The sequence below is a fragment of the Centrocercus urophasianus genome, unplaced genomic scaffold (genome assembly GCF_019232065.1).
Source record: "Centrocercus urophasianus isolate 14NV4802_14NV808 unplaced genomic scaffold, USGS_Curo_1.0 seq_45, whole genome shotgun sequence".
Taxonomy (NCBI): Eukaryota; Metazoa; Chordata; class Aves; order Galliformes; family Phasianidae; genus Centrocercus; species Centrocercus urophasianus.
In genome coordinates, this window is record NW_024885033.1 from 400,725 (window position 1) to 413,747 (window position 13,023).

Genomic DNA, 13,023 nt, shown 5'->3' on the forward strand with positions numbered 1-13,023 from the left:
GGAGGCCAGAGGGGCGCAGAGGAGGAGGGAGGAGCTGAAGGATGCAGAAAAAAAAGGGAGGGCAGCGCTAGGGAGAGGATTTTCCCTTCTTATCTGCTTTCGGGCTGGCGGGTGGAGGCTGCTGCAGCTGGTGGTTGCGTTTCCTCCTGATAGAAGATGGTGAATATGTGAGGAGAGGCTTTTGGCCTGCTTCGCTGCTGCGGGAGTGCCTTTCCTTCCTCTCTCTTCCTCTCCCTTTCCCTGTTCCTGCATCTGTGTGTTTGGCTCCCCGGCTGCCGGTGCATGCACATCTTGTACATACATCTGAGCAGGGATCTTCTCTCGGCAGCACAGCTCTGCACAGGAAGAAGGGCTCGGCTGCAGCAGCAGCATCAGCAGCACCAGCAGCACCACCAGCTCCATAATTCTCTCTCCTTTCCCTACCTCTCCATCTCCCTTTCCCTCCTTCCCCTTCCCTCTTCCCCTCCCTCCCCACCCCCCCCATCTTCCCGCAGCTATTCAGAAATTCCATTTTCCCTTCTACAATATTCGTGGCTTCTCCCCCCACCCCCATCCCCTTGGTCGGAGAAGGCACACACACACACACACAAACGCAGAGAAACAAGAGGAAGAAAAGTACTGCGACCTCCCTCTGCTGCAAACAGTGAAAGCAAACGGAGACGGGATTTGGCTTCTACCCCAAGGTAAAGCCCTGCCTCTTTTACTTACTCACCACCTCCTCCAAGAAAGAGAAGCAAAGACAGGATCTAAAGTGGAGAAAAACAGGTATTCTACGTCTGGCATTTGGAGCACAGGGAGCCAGGAAGCGAAAGATGGTTGTGGTTGCCCGCACTGGCTGCAGGGCAGCTGTCTTCCTCTGGATTTTCAGCAGCATCAGTTGCAGAGCCAGGACTTCTCTGCCTGCTCGTAAGTACTCTTCTCTAAGAAGCATTCAAAATTTCAGCTTCGCAATAAGGCAGGGGGGAACTCTCACAGTTCTGGGAGGTTATTTACTTTGTCTCTGATGGCAAATCTTGTGTTTGATTTTCTGTGTATTTGCCTGTGTATGTGTACAGCGTGGTCTGATACTGTTCTCAGTGGTCACATTAGATCTTCCTTACAGATGATATTAATGGTAGCTTGTGTGGAATGTTGGAAGACCTGCTCTTTGATATAGTCTTCATTTGGCAATGAAGTCAGAGGGGAAAAAGAATTGAATGCAATCTGTTCAAAGTTTGGGGCTGTATTTGCTTGTTTGCTTTTGTTGTTGTTTGTTTTGTTTGTTCATTTGTTTTCCCACCTTCCTCAGAAAGTATGCAATTTGTATTTGGAAGTACTTCATTTCCACAGTTTTGTGAGGGAAAAGAGGAGACGTGAGCAGTTTTCATAACTAGCATTTTATAAAGGGCCAGTGAGAGAGAATTTATCTTATTTGAAGAGGAAAGAATGATGTTAAGTGGAAGAGAAGGAGCTGAGCCTGGGCCACTTTTTCTGTGAATGCAGTTTTGCTTTCCATGATAATATGAGCAGAGATATTTTAGAAAAGAGAAGAAACTGCCCTCCTAGGGAGGCAGAAGTAGAAGAAAAATGTTGCAATGTTTGCTGAAATGCTGAACTTTAGACTGGCAGGATGCAAAACATATAAACAGGATCCAACTCTGCTATCAGTATGAAAAATATCAGTGGATTCTTTGATTTCAATGCGTACTAGATAAACCCTTTAGCACTGCACTGATATGTAGTTTCCAGAAAGATATTTGCAGATAGATGTCAGTGCTTCTAGTTTTGTTTGTTTCTCTTCAAATCAGGTAAAACATTTGTCATTTGCAAAGTGTTTTTGAAATACGTACTGAAGTACTACATCTTTGTAGATTCATCAAAAATAGACAACACTCTTTGCTACCTTCACTGTTTATAGAGGAAATAAATGTACTGAAATGTTACCAGACGGATGTGTAGGGATTGTGTACGTGTGAATGTGGGCTGATTCTACTGTTCAATAAGGGGACTGTCTTAGAATGTAATGTATACTGCGTAGCTATATGGCACATACATCCATTTGCAGGATCACTTAATTTGTTTTCTTGGGGGGGCAGGAGGGAGAAATGCAATAATTAGTAGCACTGCTACTTTCTCAATATGTTTCTATCTGTTATCGTCTGGTATATATTAAAAAAATAAAACAATTATTGCTCCAGAATGTCCTATGCTTAAGTAATTACTTTCATGTCAACAGAAAATGTACAGCAGTGCCTGCATTGTTTCTTGGTCTGAGAGACTATGGGGGTGTTTATTTATTTATTTACTTTTACCTTTAGGAAATATTTATTATCCCTAAGGTTTACTGCTTAGTTTTGACTAGCTATCTAATTTTTCTTCTGCATATTATTTTTTCACAATGTGAAGAAGGTCTGCATAATGGGATTGCACACACACACACACAAAAATACGATTTATCTTGTCAAAATTCTGTTCCTGGTGACTAATTTTCTCCATACTGTTTTCTTGTAACAGGATTTTGATATTATTTATTTTTGTGTCTTTTTATATCATTCAGTAGATAATTACTGTAGTTTAATTTGAAAATGACCTACAGGAGGTTATCTGATTATCCAACAAAAAATGTTTAGCATTTCAAAGGAAGTAGCTGAGAATCTAATATTAATAGCTACATTACTGAAGCAAAAATTCAATTAATAATATATTATATATATATAAAATGTTAATTAAAATGTACTTATATACTTTTCCATGCTTAAGATATTTTTGGCAGATGTCCAGAGAGTCCTTCATGTTAATTCATCTTCCAAAGCACATACAATACCCTCCTTATGTAGTCCATAGCATTAATTTCTGGCTCCTAAAAGTGAAATGGAACTAGACTTTTTTAATGGAAACACAAACATACCTTGAAGTAAATGTCAACCTCAACATTTCGGAAAAGAGAATGCACATGCTTGGAATTTTTTTTTTTTTAAAGATACAGCAATGCTAAGGAAGTGGTACTACAGTAGGAACTAATGTGCTAGGTCACAGTGTTTTGGTGCACCACTTAACTGGTTATTCTGTTGCACACTTCGATATACAAACTGACTTTGTGACTTGCATGCAATTGATCATGAATGCCATTACTGTTTTCTTTTATTATTATTTTTTCCTTGATTAGACAATGCTCAAAGATAGGTTTTTTTATTATTATTATATCTTCTGTTTGTTTGTTTATTCTTTTCTTTCCAGTTGATTTTGAACATCAAATTGATAATTCTTCTGAAAGATTTAAATATTGTGTATGATGTAACTGCTGTACAGCTTATTTCCTGTACTGCAATTTATTTTTTTCGAGTTTGCAGTAATTAACCAAAGGAAGTTCATTATTTACAGAATATATTAGAACATATATAAGATTCAAGGTGTACACTGAAATATTAATCTCTAGAAATTTCCAAGTTAAAAATCTCCAAGATAAAAAGGAGTACTGAAAATAAATTTTGTAGACTTTTACATGGCTTAAACCAGAAAGGATAAAAATAAGGCTATGAGTAGACTGACTTCCCTTCTATTCTTAAAGAACATCTCAAAGAGATTCAACACTGGATTCCCTGACTACCTATGAATTATAAAAAATATTTCTTTCACAGCTAAGGTTTTTTGTTGTTTCTTTTGTTTTGTTTTCTTTTGTGTGTGTGCATGTGTCTATGTTTAACATAGAACTAATCAACACAGAACAACTAAAACTTACTTACAGCTCTGATAATTCAGTGCATTTGCAGTAGGTCCCCAAATCAGCATTGAAGTTCAACCACACCTTACAATAATTGGTTTAGAAATTGAATGATGGACAAGTGTACTGAATCATTAAGATTCATGGAAAAGCAAAAATACGCATATTTTAGCTTTGAATTTGTGTCACTCAGATTTTCCTTATGTGGTAATTGCTTGGGTAATTACAAAAAGTACTAAATATGATGTGATGTCCCTTCTGGAAGAGCAGTGTATAGACTGGAACAGTGGTTTAGAAATCCTAAAATATTTAGAATTAGTTCCATTTCATAGTATTCAAATGAATGGAGAAAGTGTGGGTAGCAGCCAAATACTTAGGCATAGTTTTTTTCTAGATAATTTTTTAGTCAGTATGTGAAATAATGTGAAATCTAGTGAATTCCAGTTGAGTTTTTGTTACATCTTAATAACAGGTTTTAGTTTAGGTCCTTTTCTGTGGATATTACATCAAGGATGCCACAGACTTTAGTTTCAAATGCACAAAAACATTTTTATTTATGTTAAAGGCTTAATCATTTTTGTATCCCTGGGTCTTAAAATACAAATAAGCTAAGCTTTCAGCTGAGGGCTTAAGTTTATTCTAAGACCATACAGCTTCTTAACATTAATGATGTGCTCACTTTTAGAACAATCTAGTTACAACTTTGATTACAATTTTCATGAATTATTATTTCATAGTAGTATTGATGTACTATATAATAAAGTAAATATTCAAAAGGGAAATGAGATTGTGTTTATTACTTATTAAATGACGTAGAACTGAGTTATAATGTTTAGGGTGACGTTTAAAATGAATACACTTTTACTAGAATTCTGAATGTGAATAAAATATTCACGAATATCCTCGTCATTTCCAAATGAGTGACAGAAGCTAGGACCAACACTGGGGTGAAAAGCCAAACTTTCAAAGAGTCCTCAGTTTACATCTGTGCAACTTGTACACAGCCTGATTGCACACATTCATCTATATGCAGAAAGTCAAATTCAAAGCTTGATCCATTCTTTGTGCACTGAATCAATTATAAATGTCATTGAAGTAATGTATTAAAAGCTGTTCCTTGCTTGGGTTCTTTTGGCTCTGCTTGTAGTCTTAGGTTTTTTTTTGTTTTTTTTTTTGTTTTTTTTTTTTTAAACTCAGATGCATTAATATGGACCAGGATACAAAAAAAGTGCTTAAGTAAGCGGTCTGGTCAAGAAGAAAGTTTGTAAGTGTAGTTAAAGACCAGGAATAGAAAACTTGTCTCTGTGAAAAATGGCTTTTTCTTATGCAGGGAGATAAATATTTTCTGATTCACTATGATATTTTTACAACAGCAATTTTATCACATTCAAAAATTTTTACTTCGTGCAGTTGTGATAATATATTTGTATAATCAATAGATATCAAGATGTTATAATCACAATATAATTGTATAATCAATAGATATCAAGATGTTATAATCACAATACAATCAAGAGAGTTAGACAAAGTAGACAACGATCACAAAAAGAGAATAGGTGGAAGAGCTTACTCTTCAGCTGAGCTCACCACAAAACACCAAGAGAGGTGGTCTCCAGAAGAAATCCTTCCCCTCTGGTAGCCAGCTCTTAAATAGGTCTAGGAGGGGTGCAGCCTGGCTCCACCCCTTCCGGCAGCACAGCTGAATTGCCTTCACCTGTGCTCCTCTGGCTGACTCATGGCTCGCCTCAGGTGATCAATCAGAGGTTCAGGCCTTGACTCAGCAGTTCCCGTACAATATTCTTTACTTATTGCATATTAATTAGCTATTATAAGCTGTAGCACTACTTGGATAACTTACCTCACTATGGAGCTGTGATATGCCATAGATCTTCCTGTAAGAGTTCTTTAGTTATTATAACTAACTCCATCCTTAAATGCTACAAAGCAGCAGATGTCATATCCAATGTTGATTAATTATAACAATATTTAATGCCTTGTAAGAATCTTAATATAATGAAGAGCTATGCACAAACTATAGCTTTTTTTCCTACTTTTTAATAAATATATATGTAGAAGTTGATTCATCTCAGCAACTTGACCAACAGATCATGCAAAAGATAACTGGTTAAGTCTTGAGGTGTGTCACTGCCCAGGCCTGTATTCCCTGAATGTTAAGTATGCTAAGTCTTATGAAAGTACACAGACTTGCAAGTGTATGCATGATTTCAGTCACTTCACATAGAGAATGATGGAGAAGAAACAACAGTCTCCTCCATCAGATGAAACTAAGTAAATTTTTATTTTGTAAATCTTCAAAATTTTAGAAAACCATACCAACACTTGTAAAGAGGTAATTTGATCAGGACACAATTTCCAGAATTTATTCTTTCCAGAATTTCATCTGTGGAACAAATAATGCAGTTTTTCATCTTTGCTATTTTCTCACTGAAGTAAACAGAAACTGTGCCACAGATTTTAAGAAATGAGTGGTTATGACTTCTGTCAGCGAAAAATTCACCATTCAGTCCATAATACATTAAAAGTGTTTAAAAGATTCTTCTTTGAACAAGTATGGATATTACTTTTATCACACTTCTTTTGTTCAGCTACTTTGTTGGCATTACGTCGGTAACTATTCTGAGGCCACCAACTAATTACAGAACACGTCGATTCTCTAAATGTGACAGGAGTTGGAAATTCTAGTAACCAGTAAACAATACTTTTGAGTCATTTTCTCAAGATTTGAATTTGTCATAGACTGGAAGGTATTCTCAAGACCATGATTGATATTTAGAAAAAACTTGTGCACATTCGTATTTTGACAGCTCTGTAATTTTACAGTTAGCTTTACAAAGCTGAGGCCTTCTCAGCTTGAGAAATTGTTTCAGTATTCATGTGCTGTTGTAGTAGCAAATATCATATTTGTTCCCTAAGCCCAAAGAATTGATAAGTCAGAGCAAAAAAGGATACTGACTTTCACTATTGTCTCCTTCTTCCCCAAAATTTGAGTGATATTTTGGGTTTACAATCCCCTGTGAAGTTTGTTCATTCAGACATTTAAGGTAGGTAATCATGCCAAGCCTGCTGAGGGACTGAAATATTTATTTAAGTTTGATGTTAATATTTATTCATCAGCGTTTAATTTTTGTATGTGTGTGTGTTTTAAATAATTAAATAATAAAGTAAGATCCATTCAACATAGCTAGAATCTTTGTTGCTTATTTTGCATTTATATCTCTAAAAGCCCACGTTATGTTAAAACTTAAAATGAAAAAAGAAAAAAAAAAAAAAAAGCAGCTAAAATTGCTTTCTAGATGCCATAGAGTATCTATACATATTTAGCCAAATTATTTTCTATGCCACAAGTAAATGTGGTATATTAGGATGAACATCTATTATTTGTTTGTTTAGAATATTTGAACACTTATTTTAAAGGGAAAGTATTATTTTATTGTAGAAATATGACATATGTCTAAATATAATATTAACATAACATTTTGTTTGATTTTGTAAAACTGCCGTGTTACTGAATATTTTGTAATCTCTGCTCACGGATATCAACTTCTATGCATGTTACATTTTACCTGTCTATAAACTTTTTTACTTCACGTCTAAAGGTGTGGCAATGTCCATTTTTTATCAATTAAATAATGATGAATCTTTGAATTGCCTTTTCTCAATAGTCTTATATACTTACACTGATATTTACTGTGGTGACAATCAAAACCTGAAATTTAGAGGGAAGAGATACAGCAAATGAGTTGCTGGACCTAAAATAAGTACACTGTAAGGGTCCAAATACTAATTTACACCACTCTAATCAAGCTTTCAAACACTTTCTGCCCTAATTGTCATTGAGATATAAAGAGGGCTTGTAAACATTCTTTTCTTTTACCTGTATGCAGATAAAAGATCAAATATAGTTAAAAAGATGAGGAAAAATGAAAAATAAGAAAAATCAATGATTAGAAAGCAGAATCAACAATTAAAACTAATGGTTTGTCTAAAAAATAACTGTTTTGGATCATGAAAAAGTAGTTGCATCTCGAACAGTGGAAGTAAAATAATTTCTTTACACTGATGGATAGAGTGAGAGGAAGTAGTCCTGCCAGACAACAGCAGTTACAATGAATTAGAAGACAAATTTATTTCTTGAGAAGTTGAGTCAGAAGCATATCCTGCACAGTACAGTCTCTGCTGGCTACATGCTTCCAGAGTTCAGAAAGGTGTACACTAATATGCTTTCTTTCAGTTATACATCAAGAAATGTTATGCTATCCAGCAATCTCAGTTGTATGATGAATGTCTTACCTTTCTCTTACTCAGTATGGCCAGGATGTTAGAAATGATAGGTGAGCTGCCTGTAAGCATGGGATGGTATCCAATTTTCAGTCTTCTTCTGAAAACACATACCTTCACAAACTTTTGCTTGTGCTTGTAATCTCTTTGCCATTGATCACCTAACTTCTTTCTCATTTTATTAATCATCTTACTCTCTGTCCTTGCTCTACCCTTCTCTCCAGCAAGACAGTGACTCTACGTTCAGTAATATTTTTATTGATTCATCAACACATCAAGTAATTTGCTGAACTTGAAGCTAGGAGAGATCGTCGTAATTGATTTCTGATTAATTCATCCGTATTTGAAAGCTGGGTACACAAGTAATAATTCAATTGAAATTTCTTCACTGCTTAATTGCTCTGCCCTAAACCTGTTAAGCATGTTAAATCAGATAATCAGTGAGTGACATTAAGATATCTTTTTCTTCCCAAAAACCAGTTATATCATTATAAGGAATACTTTAATATTTATTTGTAATTATTAAAAAAAAAAAAAAAATCCTTTCAAACTTTCAGCCAGTGTTGTGTATTGTACATATGGGAAGGTCTGCTTCAAAAGAATGCCATGAGAGAATCATGATCCCAAACCTGCATACTCATAGCTTAAAAGGACAATAAGAATAGCTGATCTCAGCTACAATTATGTGATTTTTTTTCTGTTTCACCTGCTTTACATGTGAAGCTTTTGCCCCATTTCATTCCACTGAATCTCTCTGAAATCTATTCTACCTTCATGACTATATTCATGGCCTCACTGAAATATGTAATGTTTCGTTACACCAGCTGACCTATGTCAAAAGCTTGAGACACATGAAAACTTAGTCATCCTTAGCTTCAAAGAGTGTGTATTTTACTGCAAGTCAGTTATAAAGATATTTAACAGTGAAGGGCTGAAAAATAGAATTCCAATGCTTTTCACTAGAAAACACTCATGTCCTTTGCTATATTTACTCTGAGACATTTTGCATGTCACATTCATAAGAATTAGCAATGTTAAACTTATGTACACTGCCATTCAAGCACCTTAAGAGTTAAAAATGCATACTCTTATAATACATGTGGGAATAGACATAGATGTTTATATACATTCGATGTCTTCTAAATTTGTCATCAGAAAAAGGAAAAAAGAAAAAAATTCCCTTCAAAATATTAAAGTGATTCAAAAAGATCTATTTTCTATAAATCAATGTTGATTTCTAATAAATTATATTTATTTCCTTTTGAATTCTTATTCATCGGGTTCTGCTAATTTCTCTAGGGTCAATGACAATTGATACAGCCTATAATTACACAATTCATTATTGACAACACATGCTTTCTTTCAGTCTTCTGAAACTACGTTTTCCAGGGTGACTGAAAATCAGCAATAGCAGTGCTCACAAGCCTTCTCTGTTACAAGTTGTCCTGATGGTTTAAAACTGTCTGTCCTTGTTACCTGCTATTTAACATCTTCCTCAGTTGCTATTGGAAAGCAAATCAATTTGTTGTCACTCTGTGATCTGACTATGAAGTATTGTTTTAACTGTATGTTTTTTGGTGTTTTCCACAACTAACAATTTAGCCACTTGAGTGTAGTCATATTTTGGTAGGGATATTTTTATTTCTTATTGCCTCTCTCACTTTTTACCATTTTTCTTTTTTTTTTTCTTTCAAAAAACTTGTTTTTGTTTTTGTTTTTCTCTATGATTATTGTTGTGATTTCTGTGCATAGATAAATTAAGCCTGGTATCCTTTTGATTTTATTTGTTCTGTATTTCTTAGACTCTGATTTATAGAATCCAAAATCACAGAATGGTTGAGATCAGAAATGACGTCTGGAGGCCATTTGCTTCAACCTGTACTCAAGTAGGGCCACCTACAGCAGGTATCTCAGGACTGTGTACAAAAAGGTTTTGAATTATCTCTGAACACAGAGACTTCACCACCTCTCTTGACAGCCTGTTCCAGTCACCTTCAGAATAAAAAATTGTTGCCTGACAGTCAGATGGCACCTCCTGTGTTTCATTTTGAGTCCACAGCCAGACAGATTTCAGTGGGCCCATTTCTCCTGCTTGTTGAGTTCCTTTTGGATGGTGGCACAACCCCCTGAAATATCAACCATACCTGTTTTGTGTCATCAGCAAACTTGCTGAGAGTGCATTTTGCTCTATTATGCAGTCCATCAACAAAGATGTCGAATAGGGCTGGATCACACTCTAGGCCAGGCTCTGTAGCCAGTTTTCAGTTCATCTGTTGGACTGGTGATCCAGGCCATAAGGATATTTGTAACAGGATTTTATGACAGACAATTAATATTTACTGAAGTCTATGTAGTCAATATGTTCTGTTCTTATCTACCAGGCCAGTCACTTCATCATATAAATTTATCAAGTTGGTATGACTTTCCCTTGGTGAATCCATGCTGACTACTTCTCATGACTTCCTTCTGCTCTATGCCTTGAAATGGTTTACAGCATTAGTTGTTCAGTCATCTGTCCAGTGACTGAAGTGAGGCTGACCAGCCTGTAGTTTCCTCAGTCTTCTTTCTTGCACTTCTCTGAAGACTGGTTTGACTATTTCTTTCTCCCAGCCATCAGCCAGCTCCTCTTATCTCCAAGCATATTTTTAATGATTTTGAAATTACTCTTAAAAAATTAGAAGTCTCAAATTCTGAAGAGGTCTAGCTACTACTCGTACTACTGGATTTATATCACTATCAAAGAACAACCAAAATATATCATTAATATTTGAAACATATATGCAGAAAATATATGTATTTGGAGAAAGATCTACAAGACTAACAAGAGCTGCACTCAAGGAAACTATCAGTAGGTCATCTGTATTCAAACAAACATCTAAAAATATGTTTAAAGAAAGCTGAATCAGAAGTCCCTGAAGTCATCTAAATATTCCTGATTTCTTGATAATTATAGAGATTTTATGAAATACTTTGTTGAAATGAGGCAACTACATACATAAACACATGCTAGAATCAAAATAAGTGACTATTCAGATATTATAATTGAATAATATTGTGGGTATAGAAGTGTCTGATAGCTATACTGTTGATGATAATGACCCTATTTTATACTATAAATTTATCACTTGATTAAAATATTATATGTACATTATTAAGTGATAAAATATTTTCAAATAATTGTTTGCTATAGAATAGGAATAGTTGCATCCAATTAAAAAAAAGAAACTACTCTATTTGAAGTAAACTTTCTGAAATTAGATTTTTTTTTTCCATGTATAGCCACATATAGACAATAATGTTATCCGAGGGATCTAATATATTTTGTTGGTAGTATATAATGAAGTTGCCTTGAGGTTCCTTTTGAATAGAGGGCCGTGTCTTAAAGGAATTCAATCTAAGTTTAGCTAATTCTTGAGGCTGTCTGTGTGATTCCATCTGTGGCAGGGGAATTACCTCAGGCAGGTATTATTTAATAAGTTTTCTAAGATGTAATTAGGCAAAATGGAAATCAGAAAATGAATAAAAGGAATGCGACACGTTTCTCACCTAGCAATGAATCTGGAATGTAGTTTGATATTTATTATATTTTTAAAGACTCTATGTTAATTGAATACAGAGTATATGTTATTTCCCTGTGTTATAAAGGCAGGTGTTCATGGGGGAATGCTGGTATCTTGCAAGTTCTTCCACTGAGTCTGGTCTCCTGGCTCATAATGCTACACTGCCAGACCTTCAGATCAAAGGTAATTCTGTCCAAAGTGTACACTTGATAATGTTAAATTCAAGCACAGAGTCAGTCTGGTGTATAGGAAACAAGATCTTCTGTCTTGGAATCTACTGATCTACTAAAGACAAAGAAAATAAACCTAAAATATATTTTCTCTAAGCAAAACATATTTGGTGACTTCGGAGTTACAAAAGAGCTACGTGAAGATGCAGCATCCTGGCAGTGGGATGGGAATAGTAATGGTAAGATTTGGGAATGGTAATGGTAAGATCTAAGGCAGTGATCCTTTACAGTTGAAAGGCATAAGGTACTCTTAAGCTCTTTCTAGGCAATCATTCAATATTTAACCATACCAATGCATTGAACGACAAATGCTTGGGACTTTACAAAGGATATATTGCAAATATTTTGAACTATTTTAGTACCTCAAGTGTATCAGTGACCTTCTATTTTAGAATTGACTTTGATCACAGTGTTACATTCTATTTATCTTGTGAAAATAAACAGATAAACATAGTTTTGCCATTTGCCACTGACACTTAAGTTCTGTACATTTCATTCTGTTTATCTTCAGTTTGTTGAGCAGGCTGAGAGTTTCACTTATATCTACCATATTTAACTGAAATTCAGATATGTAAATTATAGGAAATGGTAAGAAGAGCATGAAGGCACTGGACTGTGGTCCCTTCATGAATAGAATTTTCATGAAGCAGATATTTTTTTTAATGAATGATAATCAAACTGGGATGGAAATGACAAGTTTTTGACAGTGCTAAGACTGTCATGAATAGACTTGTGTAGACAGTAAACCACAGTTCTTTTTAAAGTAGTTTATTTAAAAGCACAATGCATATTAGCAAAATGTAAAGGCTTGCTTTTATTTCACAACGGAATATATTGACAAAGCCTGCTACTGGCCGCTTTAAAATACATCCAAACAAATCAGAGTCTTAAATTATATAACTCCTTTATTCTACTCTTTTAAAAAACATCCTCAAAGGAAGCTGTTTCAGTAACCACCAACCAAACATTTGCTTTCTTGAGTGCCTCAGAGAAACTGGCTTTCTTTTGCTGGCCTACTTTTTCATTTGAAAATATTATTACTTATATCTAATAAAATTACAGGGTGTGGAAGGGAGATGTTAAATTATCAATTTAATCCGTGAATTCCATCATCTTTTTCATTTCTAAGTGACACTGTTGAACAGCAGATTTAATTAGGCAACTTGCTGCTCTCACTTCAGTAAAATAGAGAGTGGTTAACATGCCAGAAGTTGAGTATGAAGAACTTTTTTTT

The 13,023-nt window shown here is 34.9% G+C and overlaps 1 protein-coding gene across 1 annotated transcript in view; it reads left to right on the forward strand.

Annotated features, from left to right (window-relative positions):
* The first annotated feature begins 812 nt into the window (after positions 1-812).
* CNTNAP2 (contactin associated protein 2) overlaps positions 813-13,023 on the forward strand; it is a 719,384-nt gene continuing 707,173 nt past the window's right edge. The window contains exon 1 of the mRNA XM_042834307.1: positions 813-906. Within this exon, the coding sequence (XP_042690241.1) occupies positions 813-906 (94 nt within the window). The remainder of the gene's footprint in view (positions 907-13,023) is intronic.